The sequence below is a fragment of the Perissodus microlepis genome, chromosome 16 (assembly GCF_051167445.1).
Source record: "Perissodus microlepis isolate ML-2025 ecotype Zambia chromosome 16, ASM5116744v1, whole genome shotgun sequence".
Taxonomy (NCBI): domain Eukaryota; kingdom Metazoa; phylum Chordata; class Actinopteri; order Cichliformes; family Cichlidae; genus Perissodus; species Perissodus microlepis.
This window is the reverse complement of record NC_140476.1, coordinates 14,850,773-14,872,671: the sequence shown is the minus strand read 5'-3', so window position 1 is coordinate 14,872,671 and position 21,899 is coordinate 14,850,773. Positions and strand designations below refer to the sequence as shown.

Sequence of the window (21,899 nt, the reverse complement as noted above, 5' to 3'; positions counted from 1 at the left end):
ATGGATCATTCAGTCAAAAATAATTTGACTTCAGTTTCTCCAACCTAAAATCCCATAGTTTTCTAATGGCACTAGGATAGGCCTGGTGTCAAATTTTAGACTAAAAAAGAGACCCATCACATGGTGACTGTTTCAGAAAATCTAAAAACTATAAGCAACTATGAAAAAACAACAATATTTTCTTTATATTTAGAAACTCTAAGCGAGTGTAAAATTGGTTTTCTTGGAGTTTTTAACAGAGCTTGAATATGTTTTCCAGCCCTGGAATTTCTATGTGAATTTCTCCTGTAATTAAGAACTTAGGATAGAAAATATAGGCAAATTTTTTGATCCAGTCTGTATAATTCGAGAGACTGTAATTTATAAAACAATTATTGAATGAAGGCTCAGTTTTCCATGGATTCTTGAAATGATCTGCATAGAAAGTATTGTCAGTGGAAATAATACTCTTGTTCTCACTTCAGAGGCACAGTTTTATCAAATATTAAAGAGTTCCTGAATTTGACTGAATTTAAAAAATCAGCAACTGATTAATAAAATTCATACCGACCTGAGAAGGTACATTTTTTGGTGGCTCTATTCGTATAGACGGGTCCCATTCCCCAGGAGGCAGGACTGTCACTTGATCAAGGAATTCATCGATACCAGCAATTATATCATTTCGATCTTTAGCTTTATAGGCAACATCATGGAAAACCTGCAAGCAGAGACATATGTTTATATGCACTATATCAGTGTGGTGCAGTGTATATGCAACACTCTCTGAACAACAGCCATCACTTTTTATATCTGTTAAAAGAGGATTTACACTTAGGGACGGTTTACAGCAGCTTCACCTTTGGATTACCTGACAGGTGCTGCACAAACTAAATTTAACTGACTCGTTTACGCTTATTCCAAACAGTGTGTTTGTAATTAAGTTCAGACTTTCTCTTTTCCACAGTTATGGTGGATGACAGCATAAGATCCAGACAGAAAAGGAGAGCACAGGGGCTGAGTAATCACCAAGAGCATGTCATTAAAGCTCTGAGCTGTACTTCACGCTGAGAAATGTTCCATCACTTTTGAAATTTGGTGAGTTCTGCTGGGCTGTGAATTTATGCAAAGTGCCTGCAGAAAGTCTGAGTATGACATCTGACTGACATTTACACCAATCAACCCACTTCTTCAAAACAGTAATGAATAAATACACCCTTCAGAATGATAACGTGGTAATATTTCTCCCGTAGTGAATTCCTACCTCATCTGTCATCAGTGTTGCAATAGATCTCCCAATCTCATGATACTGAGGCCCTCTACCCAGGGGACCCAGGAGAATGAATAGAAACCTAGAGGCAAAATCACATCATTTTAATTTGATTTGTCAAATCAAATGTGGCTGACTTCTTTCTGTGATCTCGACCTAGTGTAGGCACATCATACTGTAGTGACCTTGTGGCAATCGGGACTTCAGCCAGTCCGTTGAGCAGAACCGCCGGTGAAAGGCGGATAAACGCCACCACTGGTTTGTTCAGGAATTCCAGCTCGCCAACTAACACATTACAAGCCTCCGCTCCCGGTGGGATCTTCTTCATGAAATGAATGTCTATCTGAAAAAGGCCACAAAGAACAGTGCTTCATAATATCCTTCATGGTTAGCATAACATCCAAACAGGTCTCACAATAAGAATGGTTTAAAATAGTGGCACCACATAGCATTTTTTGCATTTAAGTAATTATCTTTTACACCTTACCTTCACAATAAGCCCCAAATGTAAGATATTAAATGACATTCAGACTAAATGCATTGAAATTGCCCAGGATTTATGTGTCAGAGGACATAACAGTCAAATTAGTTGCAGGTGAGTGAATGAAATATTACAAAACAGTGTTAAAAAAACAAATATTACTTTGATTTGTTGCATAATAACTCATAAGGCTAGGTTATTTCCAAGCAAATAAGATGCCTAATAGCATATAAAACCTGCTCCTGATGATAAAAATAATCCTCTTTCAGTCGCTTTATCCTTTGTTGTTGGTAGTTTGTATTTTTAGTTAGTTAGTTTTTTTTAGTTTTTCTGTATTACTGGGCAGTTGCTAGTGCCAACGCAAATAATATTCACAACATACACAGTAATGCATGTGCTGCAACCATTCAGATACCAAACAAATTCCCATTTCTATATGTGTTGACTTTCAAAAATAGTGCAATATTGAGAATTTTTAGAAGTTTTATACTAGAAAAATAATTATTCTTTGTATTTAAAGTAAATTATAACCTGCAGTTGGAAAACATATGTGTATTATTTTATAAGAAAAATTCTACTGTGAATGATTTTTGTTATATTATAAAAGCACAGCACATTTTATAACTGTCCCAGTGCTCCGGGCAAAGCACATGAAGCAGTTAATTCACTGACCTAGACAACAGGCTAAACTCATAAACATTATGCAAATGGTTTCAGTGAGGATTTTATTTCGGTCATTGCTGTGTGTGGTTGTGGTTATTATCTGTGGTGACAGTCTTTTTTTTTTATTATACTTAACAGGGTTATAATCCTAATCCCTTACTAGATGACCTTTCCATTAAAATGCCAACAATGACACACAATAAAGTAATAGTCTGCTCAGAGTCTGGTATGACACACTCTTTTTCTCATATCTGATAGTGTTATGTATATGCTTATATTCACACTGGATTTCCAAGAAGTATCTTTTTATTGTTATTTTTATTGTCATTGTTATTTGCAATTACTATTTCAAGCATTAAATACATTTATGATGCAAACATTTTACTGGCACACTAATGCGTGTTTTTATTCTTTATATGTTGAGTAGTCTACATATGAAAATGTATAATATTTTGAAGAATTAGCATTTTTTTTATATAACTGTATTGTATATAGCATACATAGAGCAATATATATACACCTTTTAGGCTTTTGCACATATACTACACACACTATGCCTGCACCTGTATAAATTGTGTACCATACCTTGCTGAAGTCCACAGAGCTGTTATCTCTACTGATATCCCCTTTTCCATCTTGAACTGCTAACTGAGACTGGGAGGCGGTCAGCTGACCTGAACAGTCCAGACCAGATATTTAATTAGCTCAAAATACACATGAATTAATTTTATCTATAAGTGTCATAGATTTTTTTTTTTTTTTTGGGGGGGGGGGAATAAAAGCAGAAACTAACAATTTGCATTCTCTTCATTAGGTACACCTTGCTAGTACTAGACAGGATCCCATCCATCCATCCATTCGCATCCACTTATCCTTTTCAGGGTCGCTGGAGCCTATCCCAGCTGTTATAGGGCGAGAGGCGGGGTACACCCTGGACAGGTCGCCAGTCTGTCACAGGGCCAACACACAGAGACAGACAACCATTCGCACTCACATTCACTCGCACATTCACACCTAGTGGCAATTTGGATTAACCAATTAACCTATCCCCACTAACTGCATGTCTTTGGACAGTGGGAGGAAGCCGGAGTACCCGGAGAGAACCCACGCAAACACGGGGAGAACATGCAAACTCCACACAGAAAGACCCTGGCCTGATGGTGGAATTAAACTCAGGACCTTCTTGCTGTGCGGCAACAGTGCTAACCACCGTGCCACCGTGCTTAGACAGGATCCCATTTTGCCTTAAATACTACAGTATCAATTCGTGGCATAGTTTCAACAAATTGCTGGTAATATTATGCCAAGATTTTGGTTGATATTGATATGATATCGTCACACAGTTACTGTTGTCCATCCATGATGAGATTCTCCTGTTCCACCACATTCAAAAAGGTTCTCTGTCGGATTGTGATTAGTGACTGTGGAGGTCATTTGAGTACAATAAACTCTGTGTCATCTTCAAGAACCCAATTTAAGTTTATTTTAGCTTGGTGACATGGTGACCAACCGTCACCATGTCATAAAGACAATGGACACAGTCAGTAACAATACTCAGGTAGTCTGTGGCATTTAACAATGACCAGATACCAGGGGCATAAAGTCAAAACCAGAAAATATCCTCCACACCATTACACCACCAACAGCAGCGATTTTTGAACCACTGATAAAAAGCAGGATGGAGCTATGCTTTCATATTGTTAATGTCAAATTCTCCCTCTGCCATCTGTATGTCGCAGCAGAGGTCAAACTCCTCATAGCAGACCATTTTCCAGTCTTCTATTGTCTAATTTTGGTGAGTATGTGTAAATTCTGGCCCTACTTTCCTGTTTTTAGTTAACAGGAGTGGCACTCGATGTGGTTTTCTGCTGCTGCAGTTTATCTGCTTCAAGGGCTGACATATTTTTTGTATTCAGACATGCTCTTCTGCATACCTGGTTGTAACAAGTGATCATTTGACTTACTGTTGCCTTCAGAGCAACTCAGAGCAGCTCAACAAGAAGACAGGATATGGATATTTTCTCTCTTTCACACTCTGTAAACGCGTTAGATATTTGTGTGGGGAAAATCCCAGTACATCAGCAGTTTCAGAAACACTCAGACCAGCCCATCTGGTATCAATCTTATTATTGTCACATTCAAAGTCACTTAAATTGTCTTTCTCTCTCATTCTGATGCTTGTTTTGAACTTCAACATATCAATCATGTCTGTTGCTGCCACATGTTAACGAAAAACTGAACAGCTAATGATGGCGACCATCTGAGTTTATACTTTAACTGAAAACATAAAAACTGAACAAAACTTAGTAAATGATGAAGTATTTGAATGCAAATATTAATTATTCAATAAATTGTTAAAAACTGAATTACTTCTGTTTTATTGTTCAGTTGGATATCTATTAATGAATTGCTTTGTAACTAGTTTCATTACACTCCGTGGTCACCTGCACTTAGTAGCTGATTAATTTCATTAAATAAAGGCAAATGAGGATGATCACACAGAGATAAGTACAACTTTCTGGAGCAATTATTGATTTAAAAAATGAATTTCAGCAGTGTTGCTGTCTAAAAGAATCCATGCTCATCAACGTGATCACTGCCAAGCTGCCTGACAGGTTTGGCCTAATTTCTGTATTCATTAAACAGCAGGGTCAAAAATTAACACTAATTATAGTGTCTAATACACTCACAATACATGACGTGGAGCTTATCTCAGATTGTTGCTTTAAAACGGCCTGTTAAAATAAAACAACACTAAGAACACCCTCAAATGAGAAAATCTTTGAACAAACAGTTTGGTTTGTTCTGTAACTAATTTAGTGATCTGGGATTCTGGCAAACCATAAGCTTATAAAATGTAGCTGGCAAAGATAGTGGAAAATAGAGCTTCCAGTTACTAAATTCAGCCCAAAATTCAATCAAATAGTTTTTGCACCATGAAGACCAATATTAACATTTTTTTATACAGCCTATTAAACATTTTATTTTCAATCTTCTCTTTAACTTAACTGTTTCTGTCTACCAAAATTATCTATTTTGAGTTGCCAGTCATGAGAGTTGCCAACATAAATCACAAGAAGCCTCTCTGCAATGTGTTTTTTGAGTAAAAGCTAGTAAAGGGGCAAGGGCATAGTGTATAAACCAGCACCTGTTCACTTGAGTGGGGCTGTGGCAGGTGGGTGGGCAGATTGTGGACAGAATGAGGAATGAGCAAAAGATGGAAATATGCACAAGTTAAGACCATATGTAATAAAGACACATACACATATTGCGCATTTACAAATTATACACACTAGAACACTTCCAACAGTTGGTATAAGGCAACATGTTGTGACCACTTTAACTAAAGAGTGATTCTTTCTTTTTAGAATATTATTTTATAGGAGACAGACTCTCAGGTTTTCTCACCGTTTTTATCCAGATGAAGCTCAGATGTTTTCCGGCCAATGTCAGCGATGGAGCGTACAAGTGGCAGGCGATTAGCCAGCTTCTTCTGGTTCTGGTGATGGTGCTGCTTCAGTAGTGTTTCACGCACTTTCTTTCTGAGCTCATCTCCCAGTGGTGAGTACAACTCCTGGTGGTCTAAGACCATGTCTAAGATAGACAAACGCAAGCTGATGCATTCAGTTTCTTACACTTAAATCTTGAGCAAATGATTAATAAACCCATATTTATACATTGAAAATAGTTACAAATTTTCCCAAAAAGAAAAATTTCTTGAAAACAGAATTCAAGTCATTACCTGCAATCTCTTCAATGGTACTTGCCCTCATATCGAGCAGCACGGTGCTGTTGATAATGCAGCAGCGCAGCTCAAACAAACTGTGAAGAGAGAGCGTTGCTACGTAGGGCTTGCTCCATCGTTCCCCTCCATCCTCAACATCCTCCTCAAACTTCAGCCACCTGCAACAGGAATTTGAGTTCCTGTCAGGAGAGGCCAACAGACCACAAACTGGCAGGCCATCTGTTCTAGCTGCAGTAACAACACTTATTCATTCTAGGTCCCTCTCTGCTCACGTATAAGTCATATATTTCTCTCTAAAATGTACTTTTTTAGTCTCCTTCTTTACTGCTTTTCTTTAGTGTATATCTCTTTAAATAACATGTCAGATTTACCATGTCAACAGAGATCCATAATCTTTGATACATACAGGAAAAGACATCTTAACATCAACAACCATTGCAGACATAAATGAATTTAAAAATGCACCACAATTGCAGCTATGAATTGCAGTTACTTAATTTAGTGAACACAAAAACATCAGTGTAAGTGGATATTTTTAATCAGAGCTTTCAGCAAGGACCTTGTAGATAATGTGTCCATGTTGACAGTACCTGGCACTTTCCCTCCACTCCGAATCCTCTCCTTCCCTCACACAGATCTCATCCATCTCCGTGAAGAGATCATGAGGAATGTGCTCCTCATCATCATCCTCTGTACCCAGCAAGAACTGCACTCTCTGGGACGGAGTATCTAGAAACGCAGTGGATTCAAATAATTGGTACATACTGGGATTAACTGTACCCAAGATCCTATCGTTATTACAAAGTAATAACTAGCTGCTTTAAAACAATAATGTCTGTACCATAAATCGGAGACTCGCTACCCTCCACCAAGGTGCGTACTCGCTCCTTGCTTCGCCTCCTGCTGTACTTGTTTCCATGGTGGCGGTGCCGGCGATGGCTGCGGTGTCTGGTACTGCCCAAAGGGACGTGGACCCCAATGTAGAGAGTCCTGTGACCTGGGGACAAACATGATTAAAGATAAAATACACTCACTCTGCCCGGGTTAAATACTACTTCTGTGTGTTAATCCATTCATCCTGCGTATTTTTATTTTATTCAAACGCATGGCTCAGACAGATAAGATGTAATCACGTAATGGCTACTGCTGCCAGACCACACTGAGCATTAACTCGGGGTCAGCAAGGGGTAACTTCCAAGCCTGAAAAATGAAAAATGAAGCACCAAAAAGGCCAACGGCGACTCGTGGCTTCCATCCTAAATAGTCTAAATTTAAAAGCATGTTTACAGTCTGATGTTTTGAGTTGTGTGAGTCCTTGTGTTTTGTTTCCCCTCATTGTGTTTTATTCCATCATGTTTCCCCAGCCGGTCACGTCTGTGCTCTCCCTCGTGTTCCCTCACTCCCTCTCGTCTGCCTCTCCTCCACTCCCACATCATCTTTCGTGTTTTTCGTGTGAAGGTCCCATGTTTTCATGTTCATTCTGTTCAGTATAGCTTCCCCTGTCTCGTTATGATTATTCGTGTCAGCTGTGTTCCCCGTGTGCTCCCACGTCACTCTTTATCTTTCTGTGTATTCATGTCAGAGTCTCCCTCAGTGCTGTGTTGTGTCCTCCCTCATAGCTGTGTGACTCTCACTGTGTTTCCTGTGTGAATTAGCATTTCCCGGTTTAGTCTTGTATTGTTGTGTATCGCCTTTTTCCCACTCAGCAAATAAAGCTGTATTTTGAGTTTAAGCCCTGTTTCCAATAGTTTGCTTTTGGGTCCTTCTCCTGCCTGCACACAGCCGGTTGACTACCAGAATATTAAAAAAAAAAAAAAAGTTCGGTTACACTTCCCAGCACAACCAGACGCACTTCCACAGATTGGACACAATCGCTACATTGGTGTAAAACTGTAATCAGCAGTGTCTGTTTGTGTTTAACAATTTTTAAAAAGAAACTGTGGTTTGAGAAGATTATTTTGCTTTGACCTTTTTGCTCAAACATTTAGTCATCAGATATTTAACAGCAGATAGTTCTTTTCATCCACAGATTGCAGAAAAACCACAATAATCCAGTGACACTTAAATGGAAAAGCCTTCTTTATCTGATGTATTTTTAATTATCATTTCAGCCCAGTTCATCGTGATCTCTTCAGGCGCCTGCAGATTTCTGTGTAACTATTATGTAATGCGCTAATGTCATACTTGGTACATAAAAACGTTACCTAACTCGACAAGCAGTTAAGTCATTAATGATACATGAACCAGAATGAATCTGTGTTCAAATTAGCTTAAACAGAGTTGTGAATATTAAAGCAAGTATACTGTATGCCTGTTACTTCTTATTTCTTCTGCTTACTTTGTCTGAATAGTTTTTAGTATATTTTTTAGTATATTTTTTTTTCCAGGTGTACTGGAAAAATGTATTCCCTTTACTCCTTAATGACAGATGGGACGGTATCGACTGTTTGCTCCTCCTGTAACATGTCAGCATGCCCTGATCATAGCAGGAGGCAAACTGAGTGCTACTGAATTTTGTGTCTGATTAGCTTCACCTGTTTTTAGTGGTTTCTAGTATCTATATAACTGCAGTAAGATTTTGGTTTGCATTGAGTTGAGGCGTGGAGGGTTAAAGGTTTGGCGGCCTAAGGATCTGGTTTTGTTGACTTCAATGAGTGATGACTTCCAGCTTGCACTGGCGTGATTTGAAGCTGGGTGTGAAGCAGATGGGTTGAGAATTAGCACCTGAGTCGATGTCTGAGGCAATGATTCTCAGTTGGAAAAGGGTGGAGTGCCCATTTCAAGTTAGTCAAACAAAAATGTAGACTGTACTTTGGATAAAAGCTGCAGGTTTTGCCTTTTTCACTTTCATTTTGTAAAACGCACAAATTAATTGTAACTTTGCAAAACAATAAAAAAAATAAATACTAAAAATTATTTAAATGGCATTAATTATATAACTGAGAATACTTTAGGAAGAAATGTTAGGCTGTCGTTATTCTTATTTTGTTTATATATTTGTTACTTACAGTTAATTATCAGGGAACACAGGGAGCATGAGGTAGTACCTGGTGATACTGGGCCCTCTGTGAATTTGTGATGCCTCACTGTTGATTCATGTCTGCTTTCTTTTTTATCTTTTAAATGTTAAATGCTAACCAAGCCTGAGTGGTAGCAGGTTATATAATCAGATTTCAAACTAGACAGGATTATATAATCAGATTATTTTTAAGTAATAATAAGCCCTTCTTAGATTTGAGGGGGGAAAATGTGCATCAAAATTATAACTACACTGTCAAAGATTATTCAGCTACATGTTCATTACGGAAACAATTTGCCAGGTTGCCAATTTTCTTAGTTAAACAAAGGAAGAAGAAACAAGGGTTACATTAAAATAATAATAATAATAATAATAATAATAATAATAATAATAATAATAATAATAACCATTTTAAAAAACAAACAATAAAACTGTAATAAATTAATGGAAAAGCTTTTTTGGTTGGTGGATTTGTAATACTCTAGTACGTAAAATGCATATTAATTCCACTGATAAATACAGATGACTATAAATATTGTGACCTGGTCCATTTTAGCATACGGTGCAATATATTGCATTATTTATTTTGCGATAAAATTACAACAGTACATTTCAAAGTAATCCAATGATTGTACTGTACAGTATATGTACAGTCCTGCTTACAGCTACACCTCTTTTCTTTATAGTTTGCTGTGAAAATTGTACAATGTAACCATAAATGGATAGTATATAAAACAAAAACAGAATTTTGTTTCTAACAAGCTTGAAGTTCAATCATTTTACAGCCACCTTTGTTGTATTTTATTTAAATAGTCTTCAGGAATAGTTCATCAGGCTACCTGTAGGTCAAATGTATTTATATAGCACTTTTTTTAAGTTGGTGAAATCCAATATATACAAAAGATAATAAATTAAAATAATAATAAGATTTACATGTGGGTGCCAGTTTAGTTCAGTGGGTGAGCAGGTTGCATGCTACAGTGGGATGCAAAAGTTTGGGCAACCTTGTTAATAGTCATTATTTTCCTGTATAAAAAATGTCAGTTAAATATATCATATAGGAGACGCACACAGTGATATTTGAGAAGTGAAACTAACTTTATTGGATTTACAGAAAGTGTGCAATAATTATTTAAACAAAATCAGGCAGGTACATAAATTTGGGCACCACAAAAAAAGAAATATTTGATAGATCCACCTTTTGCAGAAATTACAGCCTCTAAACGCTTCCTGTACGTTCCAATGAGAGTCTGGATTGTGGTTGAAGGTATTTTGGACCATTCTTCTTTACAAAACATCTCTAGTTCATTCAGCTTGGATGGCTTCCTAACATGGACAGCTCTCTTTAACTCACACCACAGATCTTCAGTAATATTCAGGTCTGGGGACTGAGATGGCCTTTCCAGAACGTTGTACTTGTTCCTCTGCATGAATGCCTTAGTGGATTTTGAGCAGTGTTTCAGGTCGTTGTGTGTTGAAAGATCCAGCCCCAGCGCAGCTTCAGCTTTGTCACTGATTCCTGGACATTGGTCTCCAGAATCTGCTGATACTGAGTGGAATCCATGTGTCCCTCAACTTTGACAAGATTCCCAAGATTCCCAGCCCCTTCTTATGCCTAAATAACTCAATTTTAGTTTCATCAGTCCACAGCACCTTATTCCAGAATAAAGCTGGCTTGTCTAAATGTGCTTTAGCATACCTCAAGCGGCTCTGTTTGTGCTGTGGGCGGAGAAAAGGCTTCCTCTGCAGCTTAAATCTCTGAGACAGCTTTCTGTATCCTTCCCCTAAACCATGATGGAGAACAATCTTTGTCTTCAGGTCATTTGAGAGTTGTTTTGAGACCCCCGTGTTGCTACTCTTCAGAGAAAATTAAAAGAGCAGGGAAACTTACAGTTGACCCCCTTAAATACTCTTTCTCATTATTGGATTCACCTGTGTATGTAGGTCAGGGGTCACTGAGCTTATCAAGCCGATTTGAGTTCCAATAATTAGTTCTAAAGGTTTTGGAATCAATAAAATGACAACAGTGCCCAAATTTATGCCCCTGCCTGATTTTGTTTAAACAATTATTGCACACTTTCTGTAAATCCAATAAACTTAGTTTCACTTCTCAAATATCACTGTGTGTGTCTCCTATATGATATATTTAACTGACATTTTTTATTGTAACAACCAACGATTTATACAGGAAAATAATGACTATTAACAAGGTTGCCCAAACTTTTGCATCCCACTGTATATGTCCCGAGTGCAGCCACAGGGAGTCATGTCCGACTCGTGGCTCTTCGTAGTGTGTCTTTGCCCAGTGTTCTGTCTATTTTCACTGCTACACTATCCAATAAAGTTGCAAATGCTAAAAAATTAATTAATTAATTAATTAATTAAAAAGATTTAAATGTGTCTGAGCAGTGCAGATGTGTAGTGTAGTGGTAGATTATTCCATAGATGTAGTGCTGTGCTGCAAAAGCGTGATCACCTCTCTGTTTTAATCTAACAGAGCAATTCTTACAGGTGTTTAAGTGTGAAGTATTTCAACAGACATTTCAAAGCTAAACTTTCAATGTTAATTGCCATTGGTTCTGTTCTCTGTCAAGATGATCCTACACTGCTTCAGCAATATTGAGGTTCAGGCTCTGGGGAGGCCAATCCATGGCTGATGGTGTTCCACAGTGATTTTCTGTCCAGGTATGCTTGTACTGTACTGGCAGTGCGTTTGAGATCATTTTCATGCTGTTAATCAGATGCTTTCCTGATGTTGCTGCATGGTGGATCAAAGTCTGCAGACTTTGACAGCACTTTTCCGCATTTCTAATTTCAGTATTTTTAACAAGATCCCCAACTCAACTGGCTGAAAATGTAGCTCTAAACTTTGTGAGTGCCTTCAACATGTTTTACAGATGCCTATTATAACCTCCCCTGCACATACTAATGATGATTTGAACCAAAAATTCAGATTCACAAGACCTGTTACACTGATTTTAAGACCAATTCTTGTGTAATTTAACATTCCTTGGTCTTTTCTGCATGTTTCTCTTCCTTAAGAATGGATTCTTGACAGCTATACCCTTCCAGTGAGACCACTTCTGAACATTAAATGGACCAACTGAAAGGCCAGATCAGTCTCTGAGGTCTGTTGTCGGTCTTTGCTGCATTTTTTGGTCATGATTCTCAGATACGGCTCTAGATCATTTTTAGGCCTCCCCCTGTTGTCTTCCATTTCTCCAGTTTATTCAGATTTTTTAAAGAAACACTGCACACTATCCCAAGATATGCCAAGTTTTTTATGTTTTATAGCTTTAATAGTATTTGGGGAATCATCTTCTTGGTGCACAAAAACACTATTTTATATGTCAAACTTTGTTATCTTTGGCACTTTTTATAGATTCAGCTAAAGAAATTTAAACAACTGATTTGTTTTTGTGACAAAATGCCTAAAGATACTATTTCAAACTGGTTCTTTACTAAGTTGTCTATTATGTGTAGACACAACATTGGTTCACCCCCAGAGTTAGGTATCAATTTTACTTAGGTTCCTTTTTTTAATGTTTCTGAAAATTGTCAGGTATAAGCACTGAAAATAAGTGTAAATGCAGTAAATGTTGTATCTCCTTGTGGAAGTATAAAACAGCAATCATGAAGAGCGAGACAGTAGAGGAAAGAAAGAGATAGAGAGAGTCTGTGTTTGTACTCGAGTCAGCCCACTCAGATCACTGCAGAACAACACAGGGTTGCATGTATATACAGTGTGCTCTGGAATGACTGTTGAAGCTATTCCTAGATGCTACATATATGAAGAACACAAGTAATTAATTAAGCTCATCTGTTATGAATATTGTTGTTCTGAAGCACTTTACAGTAACATCAAACTGTTTTTCAGTTCAGTTTATTTTTGATTTTATATTCTACTTTGGTTTCATAGAAATGTATATTTAAAGAAAGAGTGTAATTATTTTTACTATTATTTATATATTGAAAGAATACTTCTACATTAAGTATGTTTGTGCTGTTTTAACATAAAACACACAAATAAAAGAGAATACCCCTGTTTACCAATGTATATATGTCAAAAATAACTGTGATAATGTGCTAAACAAAATAGATTTTTAAGCTCCAACCTGCTAATTGTAATTCACTTTCACAGAAAAGAGAATCTGTAACGTTTTGATCATCTGTTTCTGCAGATGTAGACGGTGCTTGCTCCTGGCCTTTAGTGACCCAGAGATCCCACAGTTTTTGTCTTTGTTTCGATTGTCCGTGTTTTTGGGCAATTGTGAAATTTCTGATGCAAACTCAGCTCACCCACAGTTTCTGCCTCCCACTCTGCTCTTATCTTTTAACTGTAAAAAAGCTGTCAAGAGGAAAGCAGCAGTTGGGAGGACAGAGTAGGCGGTCTCAGCTGCAGAAGCCTTTTCACTCTTTGACTCTTTTAGTATTTCCCAGCACATTGTGTACATCCACGTACCTTCAAGATCTTCTTGCTCAAAGTTGGTTCTCTGCTCGGACCGCGTTCCTCCTCTGTCCACCACCGCTTCATCGTCATTTCTCTGTTAGACACGCAAATGCATGCACAAATACAAATTCAGCATTATGAACATCGTTCTAAAGCACACTCATACAGTATTACACCAACAACTGGAAGAAACATCATCCTGCAATATACCGGCGTATCCCGACTCAACATAGCATGAAATAAAATGTTTGTTGACCTGGTGCTCCCTTGCAGAACATTATGAACAAACACATTATCCAACTGAACGGTGCAGCTGCCATGGAAACTAATTGCACTTTTTATCTTGGAAAGGAAAGAGTATGATCTTAGTCCAAACAGAAAGCTTTTCACAATGCGAACAATAATTTACCCACCCACAAAGAAAGTTTTACTTCTGTTCAAGATGTCTCCTTTGTGGTGACTTGGAACTGAGTTCAAAGGGAGAATCATTGTTTGATTTAATTTGATCAAGTAAGCATTCCTCCTAACTGGTTGTTTATGTTAACGAAGCACATTACAGTTCATAGTTTATCCGTTGTTCAATGTCTTATAACAATACGCCGCACATTCCAAATAAATGACCCTCTCTTTGTAAAGATATTATATTTGTTTTGTTTTTTTATTGCAGCAAGAACAGTTTTATGACTAGATACAAATTTAAACCCCGAGTCCTGCAATAACAATTACAAATGAGGAGGTTAGGTAACTTAAGGACTGCTCAAAAATTAAATTATGCTCAATTACACTTTTAGTCTTATACCTTACTAAAGTAGCTTTACATAGCTCCCTGTTGACCCTCAGTTCCTCCTCTGCCTGAATCAAGCTACACTCTCCCTCACCTTTCCCTTCAATCCGGCTTTTCTTTTAATTGGCTGCCACTTGAAAATTTAAGTCTTGAACAGCAGATGGGTGGGGATGTTTCTGCCATAGCTGCGTGCTTCAGATGACTGTTTTAGGAATATCGCCTCTTCCTGACATCATACGGGGTTAAATGTAGACAGGAAATGCTGCAACTGAGCATTTAGAAGAGTCTGAAACCCAAGAATTTACCTCACTGTGATTACTTGAATATCCATTATTATTTCAAACTTTTAATATGAGCAAAAACCTTAGCAACAATTTAAATATTAAAATTATGAAAGAAAACACAAAATAGCATAATAAGACCCTTTCAAGACTGAGCATTTCCTACATCCTCCTGTCTTATAAACCTGCAGGTTTAAAACCATTCATACTGGACATGGATTTAGATGATTAGATTCAGATCTCAGAGAAAACCGGCAGTCTGTGGTGTGAAAGCTTATGTAATACTTGTGAAAGATAATGGGGGTGAGGAGGTGGTAAAAGGGATTCAGAAAACCTTCAAAAATCATTATTTGTCATTTGAGAACAGATAGAAACCCAGTGCTTTTACCTTTTCTTTAAAAAATATTATTTGAATTTGGATTTATAAAAAAAATTCAAAGCTCTGAAGGATTACACAGATGAACACCAACAGCATGAGCACTTACAGCTGAACTCTGTGTGCTCATCTGATGGATGCATAACCACGGTACAACATAAACAAGGCACAGGACAGAAAGGGCAAGTTTGCTGTAGAGTAGGCTGAGGTCACTGACTACAACAAAACACAAAGCCCGCTCACTCCAGCTTCATGGTGGGTGGAGAGATAAAACGGTATTTCGATCTCTGTGCTTCATGCAGATTTGTACAGGAAGTTGGCAGTACACATATTTCCTGACGTGTGTCAATGTGCCAAATAAACTAAATACATGCACAAATCTGTGAAGTATTATAATGAATCTTAAAAAAATGAATTTGCAATTAAAAGATTGTTACATTTCTCAAACTCATTCATCCAGAAACTACAACAAGAATAGGTATCTTAACAAAAAATACCAGAATCAATAGAGCCATGTAACAGGTAACAGAAGTCTACAACACCCTAAAAACTCAATAATTATTGTGTTTACAAGCATAAAGGCCAAAGTTTAGCACAAAGGTTTTTTTGCAGGTTATTCATTCAGTGGGCTTAGACACATTAAACTAAATTTTAAATAGACAGATTTCTTTAAAGCAATTCTTTTGATTGAAGCACTAAAAAAAGAATACATTTATACATAAAATAATGAGGAATGCCACAATTTCACTGCCATTCATGGGTCTGGGAAATCTCTAAATGAAGCTGATATTTAAATATGCTGACTTATCAGAACTAGGCACTTTGCTACGTTGGTGTTTCTTAGTCCTGTCACAGTATTGACCAAAAGATTGAAACTCCTTTACATGCTTTGAATCTCTTGATTTAAAAAAAAAAAAACCCACCAATATTAACACAGTCAATATTTTTGTCTTGAAAGCTTAATACCAGCTTTTTCCGTGAGCCATCTTAACCTCCAGTAGACCGTCGGAGCATTACGATAATGAAGGACACTGCTGTTTACAGCTGCAGTGCCACATGGGCATGCCAAGCCACGAGGCTGATGCTGTTAATCTGTCTACAAATGCACAGCTACGGATCAACATCCTGCTCAGATTAAAAGCCAGCATTTATTACTAAAACACCAGCCACATTAGTCTGTGAGATGGTATTAATGTGCATCATGTTAATGATAAATGGCAATATATGTTATTCATTGTAGGAATGTTGTATACACTGAAGCAGTGCACTATGATGTGTCTATAACCTCTATTTTGTGTGGTTTGTATGGGTTTACAGACTAAAAAGGGTGCTAAACTATAAACACAAAAACCACTGATATACTGTTGTCACCTTTTAAGGAAGCTGGGGTCACATGAGAAAAAGATCTGATCAATAAATACTGTGCCAATGTGACAATCTGAAGTTTTAAAGGTATTTGAGCTTGCTTTGTTTCTTATGTGAAGCACCTTGTAAAATAAGGTTAAAAAGTCCTATATAATTAAAGATTATTATTCATATTATTACTATTGTTATCACTTCAATTTCAGTTATAAACAGACTGGTTCCTATAAGCACATTTTACACCTGAAGCATTTAGCTCTAAAGAACAGATGCAAATATTTAAAAAAAACAAAAATAGTTACAATGTTGTATAGTAGTCTGATTACTTTCCAGAAACCACACCCAATGCACGCACAAAGACAGCTACTTTCAAGACTAATGATCAGCATCCACCCAGTAAAATCATGTTAAAGGCTGCTGGCACACCACACAGCTGAAGTGATATCACAGGATGTGGCACATACTTGGATCTGATCCCTACAGATGGCTGTGGCAATTTTGAATCCATCAGTGGCAGCGATATCATTAACCGCACAGGCTTTCATGTGGCACAAAATGTACTGTAATCCTTAAATGTTTTTGCTTCGAACTTCAACATCCTGTAAGAGGACACATTAGCGCCAAATCACTTTTTAACCAGAGCTGCTACGTAAGGTGTTTTGCAGCTCTGACCCCTTATTTTGGCAGACTTTAGGTCTGCATCCATCCCCCAGCTGCAAAAAATGTTGCACTTGCCAGTTTTTAATCGGGCTTTTCCACTGATTCTGGACACACTGAAAAATATCTTCGCTAACCAAACACTTTTTCCCCTGTTAAACATGCAGCAAACTTGGGTTTTCAGCAGAGAGAAACTTCACATCAATAAAACAGTTCACATCATCAACATAAATGCCTGGCGTCATGAGCTGTAGCCTACCTGATTGTTGAAAAACCAAGGTGCCTGTTCGTTTTCAGACTGCATGAGCTCTCCCTTAGTGTCCTCTGCTATTTAATCAGTAGTGACTGAATGAAAGACAGTGTAGAAGCTGAGCTCCTGCTGCCCAGCTTCACACCATGTCTGATAAATGCTGATGCTCTTCTGCTGTGTCAAACAACTGTAATTTGTGATCGAGCATCTATCGACAGTGCCGCCACTCTGTCATCATGAGATTATCGCTTTGACATCATCGGTGCTGCACAGCAGATAAACCTTGGTTTATATAGTGTCTCCTCTCTGCTTTGTATGTATATAAAGTAAAACCACAAGGTCATTGTGTTACACTCAATCCTCTTGGAGTGTTCTGCTGATCCAAGAATGAACCTGCTATCTTCTTTCACTTGTTACATTTACATTTGATATAGTGATAATCAAATGCTTCAATGTAACTTTTATTGGCAAGTTCACCCTAACGGCATCCATCTAAGGTGTAAAACCCAAGGAACAACTCACCAGACTTCTTCGCCCAACTGAGGATCCAATGGGAGAACTGGCCTGAAAAGACATAAAGTTGCAAATAAAGTTTATTTAATAAAACACCAAATCAAATTTTTAAAGTTGAACATTTCCAAAAGCTCAGCTCAGTCCTTAAATTCTTAAAACTCACTGAGTATGACCTGAAAGTTCTGTTCAATTCTTAACTGCTGAATGACTTTTAAGGTGAGGTTGTGACCTTATGTTTCAAAGCCAAATCTATATTTGGCTCTAAAAGTCGTATTAGAGGGATGCAACTCCCAGCATTCAGAGAAATGGAAAAATCTGTTTTCATAATAACAGCCAGCAGATAATGACAACAAATCTCCACTAAAACGATCGGAAGAGACCAAATGAACACGGGTCCTCCTCCCTCTGTGAACATCCTCTATGAGATGACTTCTCCAAATGACATGCTCAAGCAGAATTTGAATGTGTGAAGACTACTTGCTTTTATTAGTGCAACTTGTAGCTATGCCTGGTTTTACATTAACAAGATGGAAGTTACAATATATTTACATAATATGTTGATAAAAAGTCACTTCTGTCAGAATTATGATGTATTAATAGCAACACAGCTGTCACAGCAGGGATTTACCTTACATTTGCAAAATGTTATAGCATGTTACAGCATCACTGAATTAACACAGCATCATACTGAAATTTAAAGGAGTAGCAATGAAAGCCTCCCAATGTCTGTTTCAATTCAGAAATTTTACCATCATGCCTCTGGAGATGAAGTTACATTTTGGCTCACTAAAAGGATGGATTCAATAAAATATTACGAGCTGACATACTGCCATTCCTCTTGATTGGAGTGGCAGCGTGCTTTCAGTAGATCCCTGCAGGTGAACCACAGCTGCTCAAAACTCCACAGTTAACTTAATTATTTAACCATCTGAGAGCCAAACGTTTTGAATCTGCTTCCCGATTTCTTTTTTTTCCTGCCTCTTTTAGCAACATCTTTTTACCAGTACTCCACGCAGTACACGCACTAAACTTGACACTAGTCCTGAAATATTAATGTACATTAGTAAATATTTGTCCCAAGACATCAGTTTCTCTTTACCGATGGCAGCAGCGGCTCTATCTGAGCACCCTGATCCGCAGTATCCATGTTCCTCTCTCAGCAGAGCAGCGTATCAGAGAGACGGAGCAGAGACCTCCGGTGCGTGTAATCCTGTCAGGTGTAGCGGTAACTGAGCTACTATCACATGTTTATATCATCGCCGCTCTGCAGCTCGCTGATGATTAGCGCTTCTCTGACGCGCTGCCTGTTCAGAAAAGCCACGCGCATCTCTGCCAGCTGACGCGGACGCGTCACTCTTAATATGTTTTGTCTTTTTTTTTTCAGGCACAGAGGAAAGACACCAATTATCAGAAGATATCAAACTGTTTCCCTCCAGTTTGTTTCCAGTTTATGTCCCAAATTATCAGGCTACGTATTCCTGTTTCAGTGTGGCTTCCAGTACTTTATGGATAAATACGAATAGCTTCATTTTTAGGCTACAGCAGAACTCTGAGCTCTGTGTGGCCCCCTCCCCCCATGCGCTACACAATATCTTACTTAAGACCAAAAAACAGGCATGAAACTGATTTAGGCCTACACACTGAAACTAGTCGCAAGTTGATTTAAATATTTAAAATAACGTTGATGATAATTTATATTTAACATTTCTTGAGTTACTTTTTCTTCTCGCCGGAGAGATCGTCGTACAAGCAGACGTGTCTTCTGGGGGATCCTGAAATGTGCGTAAGAAAAAGGAAAAGCTGTGAGTCTGTTTAGGTCTGTTAAAATTGGTGGCACTCGGGTCAAAGTCCTACCTTGATAAATACAAGATGTTATGTTATTTTGTAATTTAATATGTTTGTCCATATGCTGCTAGGACAAGTGGAAGAGCAACAAAAACATACACGATAGTTTCCATTGGGGCTTGTGGTTTTGTGCCCAGTGTTGTGCCAAAAAGGGATTTCCGATGTTTCTCCGCTTTTTCATATTCATTTTACATATATTGGCGAATAGACTTTAGTGAACACGATATACAGAGGAGTTAGGTGTAAAATAAAGAAATTACTTGTGCTGTTGTGTTACTGTTAGAACCAATCCAGTCCTTTTTGGTCACTTGAAAAATCTTCTTTTTTTAATATGTCATATTTGTTTCAATATCTGCTACCTTCTTGGCCAAATCACTGTAAAAATAAAAATAAATTTTTTTAAAAAAAAGACATTTGTAATGTCCATGACACTTTTTAATTGGATAAATAAAGGATATGTAAAAGTCACTTTGCCAAAAAAAAATATTTGCACTTTCTACTGCAAGAAGAATATTGTTTGTGGCTCAAGCTGGCTTGATATCATTCATGAGGGATACATTTCACATATATTTTACATATTTAAGCCAATAAGTCATTTACAGCAGTTTAAACCCAAGCAATCACTTTTTGGCAAATACTGAAAATCGCTTTTTGGCATAAAAGTACCCATCATGCCCCACCCCTTCTTAGAGGACGGGGTCATCTCAGCCGTGGGTCATCCTCCAACAGAGTAAATGATTTAAAAGAAACAAAACTGCTGCTTTGTATTAAAGTAGACTACATGTGAAGATGAACAGGCCTTCGCAGAGAGCGCGTTTTCTCCAGTGCCAACAGATACAGTTTGCATGTGATTTTTGTTGTACTTTCTTCAGCTTGTGTTCGGGGCCAGTGTTTACAAGACTGTTTGTCAAGTTTGTCAGAGCTTGCAGAAAACATTTGAGTCTTTTGAACAGCATGGGTTCTTTTAACTGCTACAAAAAATAGTAAAGCACCACCATCTGGTGTAGATCACCATCCACGTGTAGTTGAATCCAGGGGAAACTCACAGGATGCCCTTACTTAACTCATAAATAACGAATCAATCTTTTTTTTTAATGAAAAAAATGAAGAGGAAAAAAAGAGAGAGTTTTCTTACAGGTTTTGTTGCCTCTGCGGTGACCTAAAAGCTCTGGACCACATATTGGAGGAGTTGTTTGATTATAAAACCTGTATTCAGTTATCGCCATCTGCTGTTTATCCCAGGGAAGGCCTATAGCTGACAGTATGAGGAGCTAAATGCCACATCTCATATTGACAGCTGTGAGCGTCTCCTTCACACGACAAATTCCAATTAAGTGCACACTGAGTTTGTTCAGCATCCGTTTTAATTAGTATCTGTTCTTATATAAATTTGATAAACTGGATATTAATGTTTAATAATTCCAATAAAATCCCATGATTAAGCAGAGCATGAATAGAGGGTGGGTCATTTACACGGGAATTTAACGGAAAATGTGCTACTGTGCTAGAGGGGGGAAAAAACAATAAATAGAAAAATGTTACCTCATTATTAAGCCTGTTTGCCTGTTTTCTGTTTTCTCTTGGTGTCTTCTGCTCCTCTGCACACTTTCACATATAGTCAAGACTCTTTTAACGTGTCATTTCCTTTGGGTGCCAAACAGAGAATTTGTCAACCTCACAGTTTTTCAGTGTTTGAAACTATGACCAAAAAACAACAAAAGTTTTCACTCTACAATCTTTGGCAAACATGCTGCAAAACGAATCCAACCAAATGTTGTAGGAACAACTCTTACTGTTGAGTCAGACAATGAATAGGCCAACGAAACAAATGAATACCGATGAAGTCTATAGCGCCAATCAAAGACTCACATTTTGTTCCGTTGTATTTAATTTTAATTTATTATTCTTTTTTTTTTTATCATTTTACTTGGCTGTAAAGTTGGTGCCGTGAAAGTCTCATCATATCCCGAGCCGATCAATGGATCCAGAAGAGGACACGATGTCCATCTGAAAATAAATATCTTTGGAAGCTTCCTGTGGCTTCCATCGTGGGGAGGGAATGCCGATGAGGGAAAGGACTGCCTACCTAAAGCCTGATGTAATTGGTAGGTGTTCTGGCTGATCACAGTGAGATTTAAATATTCGAGAATTGCGTTGACTGTTTGAAGCCCTCTCAGCGACGAGATACTTCACGGTGCACTGCGCTTTGAAATTCTGGAAAGATGAT

General features: G+C 37.8%; 1 protein-coding gene across 2 annotated transcripts in view; it reads right to left on the bottom strand.

The window, feature by feature from the left end:
- slc4a10b (solute carrier family 4 member 10b) overlaps positions 1-19,335 on the bottom strand; it is a 29,410-nt gene extending 10,075 nt beyond the window's left edge. The window contains exons 1-11 of one of the 2 annotated variants that reach the window (XM_084908595.1): positions 18,927-19,335; positions 17,837-17,878; positions 13,617-13,698; positions 6,977-7,132; positions 6,726-6,864; positions 6,133-6,293; positions 5,799-5,984; positions 2,976-3,064; positions 1,432-1,589; positions 1,241-1,328; positions 551-697 (exon numbers count right to left, since the gene is read on the bottom strand). In XM_084908595.1, coding sequence (XP_084764721.1) covers positions 551-697; positions 1,241-1,328; positions 1,432-1,589; positions 2,976-3,064; positions 5,799-5,984; positions 6,133-6,293; positions 6,726-6,864; positions 6,977-7,132; positions 13,617-13,698; positions 17,837-17,878; positions 18,927-18,974 — 1,296 coding nt within the window. In that variant the 5' untranslated portion in view covers positions 18,975-19,335. Of the gene's footprint in view, positions 1-550; positions 698-1,240; positions 1,329-1,431; positions 1,590-2,975; positions 3,065-5,798; positions 5,985-6,132; positions 6,294-6,725; positions 6,865-6,976; positions 7,133-13,616; positions 13,699-17,323; positions 17,469-17,836; positions 17,879-18,926 lie in introns of those variants that run through there. The other variant, XM_084908596.1, reaches the window with a different exon arrangement.
- Between the last annotated feature and the right edge of the window lie 2,564 nt (positions 19,336-21,899).